Source organism: Haliotis cracherodii, unplaced genomic scaffold, assembly GCF_022045235.1.
Source record: "Haliotis cracherodii isolate W230 unplaced genomic scaffold, xgHalCrac1.p SCAF_23, whole genome shotgun sequence".
Classification (NCBI taxonomy): Eukaryota; Metazoa; Mollusca; class Gastropoda; order Lepetellida; family Haliotidae; genus Haliotis; species Haliotis cracherodii.
The window spans coordinates 4,390,338-4,405,594 of NW_027266279.1; the positions used below are offsets into that span (position 1 = coordinate 4,390,338).

At 39.8% G+C, this 15,257-nt stretch overlaps 1 protein-coding gene across 1 annotated transcript in view; it reads left to right on the plus strand.

Annotated features, from left to right (window-relative positions):
* Nucleotides 1-2,635: 2,635 nt before the first annotated feature.
* LOC139471697 (uncharacterized) overlaps nt 2,636-15,257 on the plus strand; it is a 47,270-nt gene continuing 34,648 nt past the window's right edge. The window contains exon 1 of the mRNA XM_071254159.1: nt 2,636-5,293. Coding sequence (XP_071110260.1) covers nt 4,532-5,293 — 762 coding nt within the window. The 5' untranslated portion in view covers nt 2,636-4,531. The remainder of the gene's footprint in view (nt 5,294-15,257) is intronic.

A 15,257-nucleotide genomic window follows, 5' to 3' on the forward strand; every position in this document is an offset into this window, starting at 1 on the left:
ATGGGGCTCCGGTCAGATTACTGTCGTATCCCCATCTCGTTTCCTTTTAACGAAAACACCAGAACAGAAACAAGTAATCATTTTTGAAGGTAAAGAGATGAAGTTTTTAAAGCGCTCGTAAAATATTTTCAAAATCACCCCAGTCGAAGTACAGTGAGGGCGGATCAAGCATTTGTAAAAGGGAGGGGTCCAAAATATTAAGAAAACTCCACTCACAGATAATTTTACAGCCGACAACATACTACATTTGGTTTTCAAAAGGGGTTGGGATGTTTGGGAGTGGGTGTGGGGTGTGTGGGGGTGGAGGACAACCCATCTCTGGAACCGCCTTCGTATACAATATTTCGAAAGTGCAGATCTATTTGAAAACGAATGTCTTAGTGTAATTCTAATAGATTCAGCTTGGGTTTTTCGTGATGATCACCAAGTCACAAAGGCGATGAGATCAAGCTTATATACGAAGATACGACATTGTATGAATGTACTTATGTACAAAGGTTAAGCAACTATTCCGAGCTTTTTGAAATATCGATATAGGACTTTGACCCTTTTTGAAGGGGTGAATTCGAACGCAAGTACTAAACCCTTTGGGTGCAGTATTCTGGTTAGGATCCTCTAAGTGACCTCATAGTTAAAACTAATTACTTTCATTTATTGACTAAATCATGATTAAAGAGAATTTTAATAAATATTATTAGCCTGGTATGTACTGTATATATGTATTCTGGTATGCATCAATGATACAAGAACTTCAGAATCAATAATGCAACTTTGATGATGATTTTGGATCTCTGATGTCCGACGCGTAATGTTGAGCTTTGTTGTGTTGTTACATTCATTTAATAGAAAAAGCAAAATGCCATTTTCTCAAGCAATGAAACCCTTGTTCACATCTCCTAGATGTATAGTATACAATACACATGGTTGTTTTATGTTTCATTTAACGTTCTACCCTAAGTTATCCTTGGCTGTTTGGTTAACTCAGTTTAATTACGTTTGGCTTTAATCAATCCAGATTGGTTGCCAGATATATGCTGACCTCAGCTTACTGAGTTCACTTAAGTTTTATATTTTAAACGCACGTACTTTTCCCAAGATACGTGTGTATTGGTATATAGGCCGCTAATTCTAATTCAATTCTTTGAAAACCTATTGGTATATGTAACTTGCCCAACTACAAAACGCGTTAACATATACTATTTAATGGACCATTACACTGCATATCTTGTCTGTAATACACACCAAGTATTACACCGCCTCTAGTAGTTCCGAAGAGCGGAAGGTCGTAGGTTCGATCCACGGTCACGTCACACCAAAAGACGTTACAAGATGGTACTTGTTGTTACCCTGGGTGTCGCTCGACATTAAGGGGATAAAACAAGGACTTGTCGGCTCTGTGTCAGTATAATGTGTCCGAGTGGGGTATCCATGTTAAACTGCATCATGCTATTTCAGTGGGTAACCACTACAAAACCGATATTAGTCCGGAAAAGTACATTTTACTGAAAGTAAACTGGTTCGATAAATAGAGATTATTATTCAAGTATTTTCGCATCATCAATATCACGTTAATCGACACACGCAAAACACAATATTGATAATAATAATAATAATAATAATAATAATAATAATAATAATAATATTCATTATAAACAACTGTATAACGTCCATAAACTAATGTACACGGTCAGCACAAATATTAGGTATTTACCATAACGATTTATCGCATGTATTCAGCTTGACCAATCAAACACAAAACATCAGTCCACAGCTCTGACAATCTTACCGATGAAACACAAAGACTTTAGCTTAAGGTTTAATGGTCCCTTCCAAAACTACTACAATCAAACGAAGCATTTAATAACATGATAACTAATTTATCAGCTGTTTGTATTTCTTTGTGCAGTCCGCTACGGATGAGTGACGATGAGATACGGGCAGACATCTGTAAATAACACGAAAATTAAGAGCGCAATCAATGTAGGGCGACAGACGGGCTTCACCGAGATATTCTAAATACGAACTGTTTTTGCCAATAGGAGCCTGTCGAAGTTTGTTGAATGAATCGATCTACCGCCAAAGCAGTTCAAGATGAGGGGTCAAACGCGAAAGGTTTTTTAGCGCTATGTAACAGAGATCCCTTCTACACGTGAACAACATTCAGACCTTGGAACTGGGCGCTGCGCGGCAGATGACAAGCATTTCATTGGACGTGCGCGACACTATTGTTCGCTCACCTTTAGCTGGTGCGTTCACGCGACTTGATCCAAATAACATGGTTTAAGAGGTGAACATGTATCAACGTTTGTTTGACATGAGAAGGTTTTATAATGTCACAAAACGGAACGTGCGAAAAAATCATTATCATGGGCATAGCATGAAGTTGATGAAATAACGTAAATTGTGTATAAAATACGTAAAGTGAAAGAACCATACCACTGTAAAATATGCCAATTTTCGTTTCACTTGACTCGAATAGTTTAATGAAATATTTCTCATGTTTTTTCAGAATGATTAAAAGCCGTATCATACTGAAGTGCGTTGCATCAAAGGCTAACGTCGAGTTAATATATAATTGTCCAGACGCCGAAACGCAGCCAGATCGATCGCTAGTTATAATGGGCTTCAGGTTGTTCAGTGGCTGTGAGGAGAAAGAGGCTTCGCTAATTGTTTTGTTTCGTCCGTAAACACTGTGTTCGCGTGTCCCCGGCTGCTTGTTGACCCTGCAGTCACTGTGGGTCGCCTGCCGCGTGTAGTCAGTTGAGTGCCGGACACTCCAGGGACCGATGTGACGATTTTACTGGACGCTCTGAACACCTCACGCTGGTGACAGGGATACACTGTGCTATAACGGCACAGATGTGGGAATAATACTGATTCATTCACCTGATGGAAATACACAACTTCGTCAGCTGTCATTATTAGATTCGACATGGACACACCCGCCCTGTTCTATGGAAATGGTACGTAGGAAATAACTAACGCCTGTTTTTGACCAAAGTTCTGTGAATTTCTGGAATCAACAATTCCACACGATCAGTTTATTTGTCATGTCATACATAAACTGAATCGAAATCGTGACTGCTATATATTCTTGCTGTTATTGACACAGCAGCTAGTGTGAGCAAAACGTTGTTTCAGTTGCGCTGTCCTCGGCATCTACAGCAACAGGTGCGATCTGCTGTAACACCTTGCTTTTGTGCTACACGTGACCTCCAATGCCGAGATCAAAGACGGCCGCCAGGTGAGACCAGATAGACTTAACTGGAACATGCTACTTGGGATGAATGTCCGGTGACGTGGTCAGTCCGGACACACGTTGACCGCGGGGAAGCGACTGCGGTTGAGAACGTTGCACGTGTTTGTTACAGAATGTGTCACGCTTGCATGTAGCAGACAACAATTCAAGGTTTGGATAGCAGACGTCAGTTGTACTTTACTGTTTTGAGCGGGCTACGTTGCAGCAGTGATACTACCTACCTGTTGCTAGCAGACGACAACTGCCTCAACACGGCAGACGACAGGTATGCAAGACGTTCAGTGGAAAGACTTCCATCGACCCCTGTGTGACATGTTCCTCTATCGTGACTTTCATGCTTATGTTATGACACGAGAGGTAGACGTCTCAACAATCTGGTGACAACCATCTTCTGATGACTTTCCGACCAATGTGATAAAACAATTCACCTCTGTCTAAACCGATTAATATCGCGTGGTGTCTGATGCCGTTTCTCCATATTCCGGCACGTGACAGGTGAGCATCAAGCAGACGACAGTCAGATTCAAGAACGAATTTGATGAAGCGACAGAGGAATACAGAGGACGCAGCGGTTTCGTGTCCTTGAATCAGATAAAGGGATGACAAAATCGGAATTACTGAAACACCAAGTATCATCCTGACATTCAATTTCAACAAAGTATCTGGAGTATCGTTGGATTCACCGGGTAATTACAAGACAAGCGGGTTATAACTGATATCAAATCCTCATTATTTTGTGTCATCATTTCCGGATCTGCCCCGGACATCAACACCTAGCGACGAGGGCGTCAGATATTGTCGCTGCCGTGGCGTGTGTGTTGTTACTGACGGTGGGGTATGCGCCCACCAGCTAACTATGTTGTAGACTTCGTGATATTGGTGTTAATCATTACCGTCAACACGTGATGGCGACAGCTGCTTCTATACTGGATACGTATAGAACCAGGTGATTCGGTTGGCCTGACCTCGTTTACTGACTAGAAGTAATCATCATCGAAACATTCCTCCGTGGTTTACAGGGATACACAAATAGATCAATGAAAATATACCTCGATAAACACTTGTTTAAACATCGATGCTACTGTGTCCAAAACGATCAGGGTCTGAATATGTTTACAGTTTCTGATTGTTTCTGTTCGTTGTGTAAGTGCAGCCTATGACCCGGAGACTCGACACCCGTGTGACAGAGGATGTTCCATGGCCTGACTTCAATGGTGTAGTCCACATCTCCATCTATGCAGACCCAGAGACATTTGTCGATGTCCGCGGACAATGGTTGAGTACGGCGTGGCGATCGCGTGGATGGTGTTGTCGCCGGTCGCCCTGCTCACGTGTGTCGCGGCCGTGGTCGTCATCGCTCACTACAGACCCTTCTTCCACGGCACCGACCTGTGTTTGATGTCCCTCCTCGCCTGCCTGATGGCCAACGTCATCCTCCTCATCCCCATCCCAGGGGTCATGACCTTGAGGGGAATCCCCTGGTCTCAGCCTCTCTGCTACTGCTACATCTGGCTCAGCGTGACGGTCAGGGTGGCGGAGATCCTGAGTGTCCTCTGTATGTGTGTCCACTGGATGACCATGTTGCGACTACCGTCGGGGAAACAGGTATACGGGTCCACCAAGGCCGTTAAGGTGTACGTGGCCATCATGTGGCTTCTTGCGGCCCTCATTGGCATCATGCCGATTATAGGAGCAACTGAAGATGGATACTCGACCAAAGGAACTTGCTTCTTCCTGCCGCATGACCTTGGCGTTAGTTTCGCTTTGTTCTTCATCATCCTCATTCTCTGTTCCATCGTGTTGTGTCTTATCTGCACGTCGGACACGGTGGTGTTGTTGCGGTACATGCGGCGTGTTGCCGTGGTCAAGTATCAAGCTGGGCGTTTCTACCTTCCGTCAACGTCAGCTGTAGCCAAGACGGGTTCTCAGACGGTGCACGCCAGGTACAATGAGTTGACGTTCTCTTCCGACTTATGTCGACTGGTTCTTGCTGTCGTCATCGCCACCGCAGCCATCAACCACATTCCGTTTACGGTAAGTACCGCTTCCTTGTTCCATGTGTATGGAAGGCAATATGACCAAGAACCATGTACTTAAGAGCTTATGCAGTTCAAAGGTTACCTTGATCATAACGAAATGGTTCTACAATGTATAGTAAGCAATATCATCCCCATCTTGAAAATGCGCATTGGTGTCATTCCGTTTACGGTAAGTACCGCTTCCTTGTTCCATGTGTATGGAAGGCAATATGACCAACAACCATGTACTTAAGAGCTTATGCAGTTCAAAGGTTACCTTGATCATAACGAAATGGTTCTACAATGTATAGTAAGCAATATCATCCCCATCTTGAAAACGCGCATTGGTGTCATCGACAGTCTTCATTTATGTAATCTGTGTATATCTATGTACCTGTATATATTAGTGCAAATATACATGTACTTAAGAGCTTATGCAGTTCAAAGGTTACCTTGATCATAACGAAATGGTTCTACAATGTATAGTAAGCAATATCATCCCCATCTTGAAAACGCGCATTGGTGTCATCGACAGTCTTCATCTATGTAATCTGTGTATATCTATGTACCTGTATATATTAGTGCAAATATACATGTACTTAAGAGCTTATGCAGTTCAAAGGTTACCTTGATCATAACGAAATGGTTCTACAATGTATAGTAAGCAATATCATCCCCATCTTGAAAACGCGCATTGGTGTCATCGACAGTCTTCATCTATGTAATCTGTGTATATCTATGTACCTGTATATATTAGTGCAAATATACATGTACTTAAGAGCTTATGCAGTTCAAAGGTTACCTTGATCATAACGAAATGGTTCTACAATGTATAGTAAGCAATATCATCCCCATCTTGAAAACGCGCATTGGTGTCATCGACAGTCTTCATCTATGTAATCTGTGTATATCTATGTACCTGTATATATTAGTGCAAATATACATGTACTTAAGAGCTTATGCAGTTCAAAGGTTACCTTGATCATAACGAAATGGTTCTACAATGTATAGTAAGCAATATCATCCCCATCTTGAAAATGCGCATTGGTGTGATCGACAGTCTTCATCTATGTAATCTGTGTATATCTATGTACCTGTATATATTAGTGCAAATATACATGTACTTAAGAGCTTATGCAGTTCAAAGGTTACCTTGATCATAACGAAATGGTTCTACAATGTATAGTAAGCAATATCATCCCCATCTTGAAAACGCGCATTGGTGTCATCGACAGTCTTCATCTATGTAATCTGTGTATATCTATGTACCTGTATATATTAGTGCAAATATACATGTACTTAAGAGCTTATGCAGTTCAAAGGTTACCTTGATCATAACGAAATGGTTCTACAATGTATAGTAAGCAATATCATCCCCATCTTGAAAACGCGCATTGGTGTCATCGACAGTCTTCATCTATGTAATCTGTGTATATCTATGTACCTGTATATATTAGTGCAAATATACATGTACTTAAGAGCTTATGCAGTTCAAAGGTTACCTTGATCATAACGAAATGGTTCTACAATGTATAGTAAGCAATATCATCCCCATCTTGAAAATGCGCATTGGTGTCATCGACAGTCTTCATCTATGTAATCTGTGTATATCTATGTACCTGTATATATTAGTGCAAATATACATGTACTTAAGAGCTTATGCAGTTCAAAGGTTACCTTGATCATAACGAAATGGTTCTACAATGTATAGTAAGCAATATCATCCCCATCTTGAAAACGCGCATTGGTGTCATCGACAGTCTTCATCTATGTAATCTGTGTATATCTATGTACCTGTATATATTAGTGCAAATATACATGTACTTAAGAGCTTATGCAGTTCAAAGGTTACCTTGATCATAACGAAATGGTTCTACAATGTATAGTAAGCAATATCATCCCCATCTTGAAAATGCGCATTGGTGTCATCGACAGTCTTCATCTATGTAATCTGTGTATATCTATGGACCTGTATATATTAGTGCAAATATACATGTACTTAAGAGCTTATGCAGTTCAAAGGTTACCTTGATCATAACGAAATGGTTCTACAATGTATAGTAAGCAATATCATCCCCATCTTGAAAATGCGCATTGGTGTCATCGACAGTCTTCATCTATGTAATCTGTGTATATCTATGTACCTGTATATATTAGTGCAAATATACATGTACTTAAGAGCTTATGCAGTTCAAAGGTTACCTTGATCATAACGAAATGGTTCTACAATGTATAGTAAGCAATATCATCCCCATCTTGAAAATGCGCATTGGTGTCATCGACAGTCTTCATCTATGTAATCTGTGTATATCTATGGACCTGTATATATTAGTGCAAATATACATGTACTTAAGAGCTTATGCAGTTCAAAGGTTACCTTGATCATAACGAAATGGTTCTACAATGTATAGTAAGCAATATCATCCCCATCTTGAAAATGCGCATTGGTGTCATCGACAGTCTTCATCTATGTAATCTGTGTATATCTATGGACCTGTATATATTAGTGCAAATATACATGTACTTAAGAGCTTATGCAGTTCAAAGGTTACCTTGATCATAACGAAATGGTTCTACAATGTATAGTAAGCAATATCATCCCCATCTTGAAAATGCGCATTGGTGTCATCGACAGTCTTCATCTATGTAATCTGTGTATATCTATGTACCTGTATATATTAGTGCAAATATACATGTACTTAAGAGCTTATGCAGTTCAAAGGTTACCTTGATCATAACGAAATGGTTCTACAATGTATAGTAAGCAATATCATCCCCATCTTGAAAATGCGCATTGGTGTCATCGACAGTCTTCATCTATGTAATCTGTGTATATCTATGTACCTGTATATATTAGTGCAAATATACATGTACTTAAGAGCTTATGCAGTTCAAAGGTTACCTTGATCATAACGAAATGGTTCTACAATGTATAGTAAGCAATATCATCCCCATCTTGAAAATGCGCATTGGTGTCATCGACAGTCTTCATCTATGTAATCTGTGTATATCTATGTACCTGTATATATTAGTGCAAATATACATGTACTTAAGAGCTTATGCAGTTCAAAGGTTACCTTGATCATAACGAAATGGTTCTACAATGTATAGTAAGCAATATCATCCCCATCTTGAAAATGCGCATTGGTGTCATCGACAGTCTTCATCTATGTAATCTGTGTATATCTATGTACCTGTATATATTAGTGCAAATATACATGTACTTAAGAGCTTATGCAGTTCAAAGGTTACCTTGATCATAACGAAATGGTTCTACAATATATAGTAAGCAATATCATCCCCGTCTTGAAAATGCGCATTGGTGTCATCGACAGTCTTCATCTATGTAATCTGTGTATATCTATGTAACTGTATATATTAGTGCAAATATACATGTACTTAAGAGCTTATGCAGTTCAAAGGTTACCTTGATCATAACGAAATGGTTCTACAATGTATAGTAAGCAATATCATCCCCATCTTGAAAATGCGCATTGGTGTCATCGACAGTCTTCATCTATGTAATCTGTGTATATCTATGTACCTGTATATATTAGTGCAAATATACATGTACTTAAGAGCTTATGCAGTTCAAAGGTTACCTTGATCATAACGAAATGGTTCTACAATGTATAGTAAGCAATATCATCCCCATCTTGAAAATGCGCATTGGTGTCATCGACAGTCTTCATCTATGTAATCTGTGTATATCTATGTACCTGTATATATTAGTGCAAATATACATGTACTTAAGAGCTTATGCAGTTCAAAGGTTACCTTGATCATAACGAAATGGTTCTACAATGTATAGTAAGCAATATCATCCCCATCTTGAAAATGCGCATTGGTGTCATCGACAGTCTTCATCTATGTAATCTGTGTATATCTATGTACCTGTATATATTAGTGCGAATATACATTTGTAAGAATTACACTCTTCTTCTTCATCACTTTCTCTCCACCCTCTCTCTTCGTCATCAATTTCTTAAAGGCTCAAATACGTCTTATTTATCTTTGTATATATCACTGCCCGACATTTTCATCTCCGTCCTCCCACTATATCAATTACACATCCATTACTAAACCAGGAGGCTTCTGTGAGCTGTATCATTGAACGTGTCGTCCATAGCTGAAATTTGTACTCTGCATTTATAATTTCACATCAAATTTGTCACATTCTCGACGAATTCTTGCTATTGAAGGCTATAAACGTCATCACGTCGAAATAATATTCTATGTCATCATGTGCCTTACATGACTAGGACAGGATTCGAACTGCAACACAAAAACACCTTCCACTCAAAATACATCAACTTGCCCACCTCCGCAACTAAAGGGCCAAAACCAACTAGTCATGTGGACACCGAGGAATTTTTATCAAAAAGTTATATGTGTTTAAACAAATGGTTTTCCTTCTTTATTTTTTGTCAAATTTATTGACGGTCCTATATTTTCCTTGATGTTCCACGAGTATCATGTTCACGTCGCTCCTTCCTCCATCACCCGGAACTGCACTGCATTGCCCTAGCCCTACATGGGCGTTACACCGCGTTCTATCATTGTGTCATACCTGTATCACCATGGTAACATGTCATAACATAACACAGGTGTAAGGAAGTTCCTGCATCACCGTAATATTGAACATACGGAAAACACCTCATACCTTAGTTATGAAGGTAATAAATGTTTTGTTTTGAGTGTCTGTTGCCACGTGGTGAACTGTGGAAACTGTGAACCCTATTGTTCAACATTACCCTGGCTGCTCGAAACACCATTGTGCACTTTCCCAATAAAATGTCGGCATTCCATTGAAAATTGAAACTGGCCCGACATGTGTTTCCTCTCCAAATAAGGCATTGTTTAAATTACTGGGGGAGGGGAGGGGAGGGGAGGGGAGGGGAGGGGAGCACATGGATGGATGGACAACACATGTAGCATGGGTCTCCAAATACTTGATGAACCTTGAAATCCTGTTTACGGAACGCCTCAATAGTATAACAATACGTGAAAGTGGTTGTTTGTGTCTAGTTATCTATGCGAGATCTGATCCGCTGTCTGTGGATGTAGCGTTACATGGCTATTGTTCTGTCTTCGTCAATGAATAGTAAGCTGAAATAATATTGCCATTCCAGAAGGCCCAGAACTATAATCTATCTCGCCATGGTGTGGACTCTAGTCCGTCTCACAGACCCTAGAGAACACAACTCAAGTCGAGAATGTTTTGTTCAGGGCCCCATTTGGATTTTATGTTTGATTTTGTATTTTTGTTTGTCGAATATCGGTAAAGTTTAGTTCTGATCAGTTCTGTTTATTGTTATCAAGGCCACATGGCCCCTAATTGATTTTCAGGGGTATATATGAGTGTCTATCATATCAGGGAACACTGTATAATAGTCCTCTGTGAGTTGCTATGAAGGCTGGTTTCTAATTGTTCAGATGACTCTTCTCAAATATCGCCAACACGCTTTCAACAACAGTATATGAATAATGTATGCCGGTATTTCTTCGTATCCGTTCTACGGTGCATATTGCATGGGGAGCTGAAATATTTATGTTTCAATTTATCGTCAATAGCTATGAAACAATGACAGATTGCAGAATCAGCGATTTGTTGACAACATAGCTCTGCACTGTGAACTGTGTCATGGACATTATGCCATATGTTAGCACCACGTGACCTTCAAACCAGATGTCGCTCGTCACATCCGGGTCAACGTTAATTACTCTGTAATGTTCCTTGTGTCAGGTACATATATCATGAGAGATCATCTATTGCAGGCTGCACAAATACTGTTTCATAAAGCGACCGTGCAGGGATACGCCATCCACCCCCTACCCCACCGCGCAACCCCCTACCCCACCGCGCAACCCCCTACCCCACCGCGCAACCCCCTAGTTTTTAACATACTAAACATATCACCGTGGCATATGTAAAAGCATGTAACTTAATCATTTGGTGACATTTTTAATAACAAACATTCTTGTCTTACAAATATAAATTGTTTCCCGAAAATAATGTGCCTTTTTAACTTCTTTTGTATGCACCCCATCTTTTCATCAAAAAGCTGTTCAGCCCCTATATACAAGACTCATCTAGTCTCTGATATGAAAATAGTTTACAGAAGAAAAACAAATTATCATGATGAATCAGAGACCATATAATCTATTATATGGTCTCTGGATAAATGAGAATGAAAAGGGACATAGACAATGTTCCTCAACTGCATTAATCTAGACTTGCATGGGCTACATTGGATATATTTATTTCATACATCAATTTCTCGAGGCAATGGAGTTAACATGACTATAACATTCCAATCAAAATCGCGTAACTAACTCAACATCAGGCTCGTAAACTGTCGAGCAAATTTCGGGTTGATTGAAGGGTTTGCAATGCATATGTACCCCCCAAAAAAACAAACAAACAAACAAACAAAAAAACAAAAAAACCAAACCCCAACAAAAACAACAAACAAAAACATACTCTACACACATATCGATACTTTGCAAACATCAACACTTTTCACTTTACAGCAACTACTTTATCATATAACTCGGGATGTGTTTGCGTTGTCAGTCACTTGATTGTCTAGCCCAGACTCGATTATGTTCAGGTTGCCGTGATATAGCTGGAATATTGCTGAGAACGGCGTTAAACCACACGCAAACAATCAAACTCTTCTGAATTGACTTTGTGAGAAACTTCGGAAAATGTTTACTGAACAATGTATGACGTCATTTTAATTTATTCGCGACAAGGTGGTGTATGATCTGTGATATGCAATGTGTGTGCTGATATGTGATATGTGATATGTGATACAATAATATGATTTTGTTCAGTCCCATTGACTTATATTACTTATCAGCACGTGCAAGTAATGTACAGTTGAATAAATATGGATAAACGGCACGTTCTCTTTCTGACTTTTGTAAAAGTCACAGACATGGTAGCAAACATCGATTATACTTCATCAAGTGTTTGTGTTTCCGTCGTGTAGGCAACCTTTAAAAAGACACGATGCTTGTAAATAGAGTCGCCGGCCACCCACGTGTGGCGACAGCACGCAGACTCTTCCAGAAATCAAGAACACGAACATGGCCAAGTTCTTTTTTTAAGGTATTATTATATAGAGATGAAATACTATATTATGTAAAAATAAAATCGACATTTCAGTGGGGTGAAATAACATGTAATTTAGCTCAAGCGAAATAATACTTTTGTGCGGAAGTACTTTTAATCTGCTGATTGGCAATAAAAATATTTCACACTAACATCAGTAAGAACATACATCCTAATTAGAATATTTGCCTTTTCTTGTCAAATAACATGTTTATCTCATCTCCTGATCCGAAAAGGTTGACATTTTAAAAAGCGAAATATCCTCTATTTATCTTCAAGACATATTGTGGTTAATTTTTATTTCATGTGGGGTATACGTGTTTAAACAAAACTGCGTAGTTTACTACTACGGTAATACTTTTATTTCATAATGTACTGATCTCGTCGAAAATTAGATTTTGCTCATCTCAGAGATTATTTTCAGAAAACTTGTGATCGATACTGACTGACTAACAGTGATGACGTCACAGCAGGTTGGTGTTATTGTCAAGTGCCCTTACGTAAATCACAGCTGCGCTGAGACACTCTCGTCTGTGACCCGAACGATAGGTTTATATCATCGTCGTGACTGATGTCAACAGGACATCCTCGTGTATCAGAGGCCTGACTCGGACATGTTTACCCAATCGCAGGGGGTTAGTAGTGTTACATAAATCAAGTCTTTGACATAAAGACGTTGGGAAAAATATGAACAGGTAGTTTATTATTTGTAACGCCTTTTCAGGGTTACTTCTGTACCATTGTTTAATACAAGAACCTTCATGGACAACAACTTTAGTGTTTGTAGTGGGATTTCAGGGCTTCGTCTTGACCCTTCTTCGATAACGGACGAATGAAGCAGCGAGCTACAAAAAATAATGTTGTTATCCATGATATTTTCCTATTTTTACGTTGAATAAATGAGTGTGTAAATGTATTGATCATAGAGTATATATGTGTACGTGTATACTGATGCCGGACACTGGTGTGCACAAAGATGACGTAGTAATGAAACATGCTGAGAGTTGTGTCTCCAGTGAGAAGCAACAGCAGTTTGTCCAGGTCGTCAAACACAAAGTCAACTGTTAATATGGTTTCATCGATATGTAAATGTTGTTTATTCTGCAAAACTCATTCGCCCCTTTAAAAAGCCCTTCTAAAAACACGTTTTCCTGACATTTTCCCGGATCAATGAACTGTTGCGAGGGATGCCGTCAGGTACAAACAGCCAGCATCCCTGCATCGATAGCGGGGTGTAACACTGAAAACCAGCAACTTGACACGTCAGCTTAGACAGGTTCACGAGACCTGCTTGTTACTTTTAAACAGGTGAGGAAAAATGGGGTTCAACGTCGCGTTCAAGACTATTTCACTCATATAGCAACGTGCATGTACACGTGTGTCTGCTTGTACGAGTTCAGACTTATGCCGCTTTTATAGTGCAAGCCCGCTGAGAAAACAAAACGTAGTTTTACAAGGAGACCCCACGTTATACATACGTCAAGCCGGCCAGTCCTTGTTTTATCCTCTTAATACCGAGCGCCAAGCAGTGTAGCATTACTGTCTTTTGGTATGACGCAGGCAGAGGATCGAACCACCGACCTTCCGCTCTTTAAGCAGACATTATATCCACCAGACCACGGAGGCGGTCACGCGATACCTGCGGCTGACGTAGTTGTAGTGGTGATGAAAAGGTATAACACCGTCACCCGTCGTGTCCATGTTGCGTTGTTGGATACCAATATCATATTGTCAGCCTGGTGGACCATGGATGTTATATCCCGCTAATTTCAGTGACGCGTTTTGGAGCGATATTCCATCAAAGGCTACGAAACATCAGTGTACATGTGTTAATGACTGTATTTGTTGAATTATATTGTTCAATTGGATTAATTATGTGGCCAAATAACCATGGCGACTGGGAAAATATTTATTTTGTACCACCTAGGGCACGTATATGCAAGGAGAAGTGGGCTAAAGTGTTCTATATTGAGAGTGATACGGTCACTAGATGTAGTGACACAACGCATGATTAACGTCAAGTAACGATTGTCTGTCAGATACCATTTATCTTACGAGGTGTTTCAAAACGTATCCAACGACAGAAAGTGAGTTAGATACTTTTTTTTATATCAACGTATTGTAAGGTAAATGGTATATGACATGCACGAGTGCAGGAATCTGTTTCTTACACAGATCGCACAATTTTAGCATCGAATCGATGCATGTTTTGTCTGTTCACGTGATTGCAGTGGCGCATTAATACAAAACGGCTTCCGACTTGCTTGCTTTTTACTGCCCATACAAAGTGTTACCCTCCGCAAATATGTTTCCGACATATCCGCGGATTATAAAGGCGATGATGATAATGCTAACTAGATAAGATAAAGGATAATTGATTAAACTCTTTGAAACCATTAAGTTTCGATACAGACGTTGGTCAATTCGGTGAAAGCACAAATAGCCTATCGATGAATTACAATCAGAAAGGTAGGCCATTGCCTTAGGTCATCACCATGGAGTAGCCAATCACGGACCTGAAATTTCGATCTCACACATGCTTTATACCAGTAAACTGTTATCTGAAATTGGTTTCCCACCCACAGGTGTGTAAGACATAACGTTATGTTACAGGGTGGTAATTAAATATGTTCGATTGTCCTCTGCTCTGAAGCATTAAGCTTGTCATCTCTTCAATAATACAAGCTGATATCTGAACAATCTATGAAAGATACAAGTCACAAAAGAGCCTTGTTTAAGTAACAGATCTGGAATATACGAGGAAAAGTACGTGTGAAATAACGAACAAACAGACACAAAGAGTACGGAAAGTTCATTCCAGGATAACCCGTACGGTCTCCGGGTGATATATCTGATATGT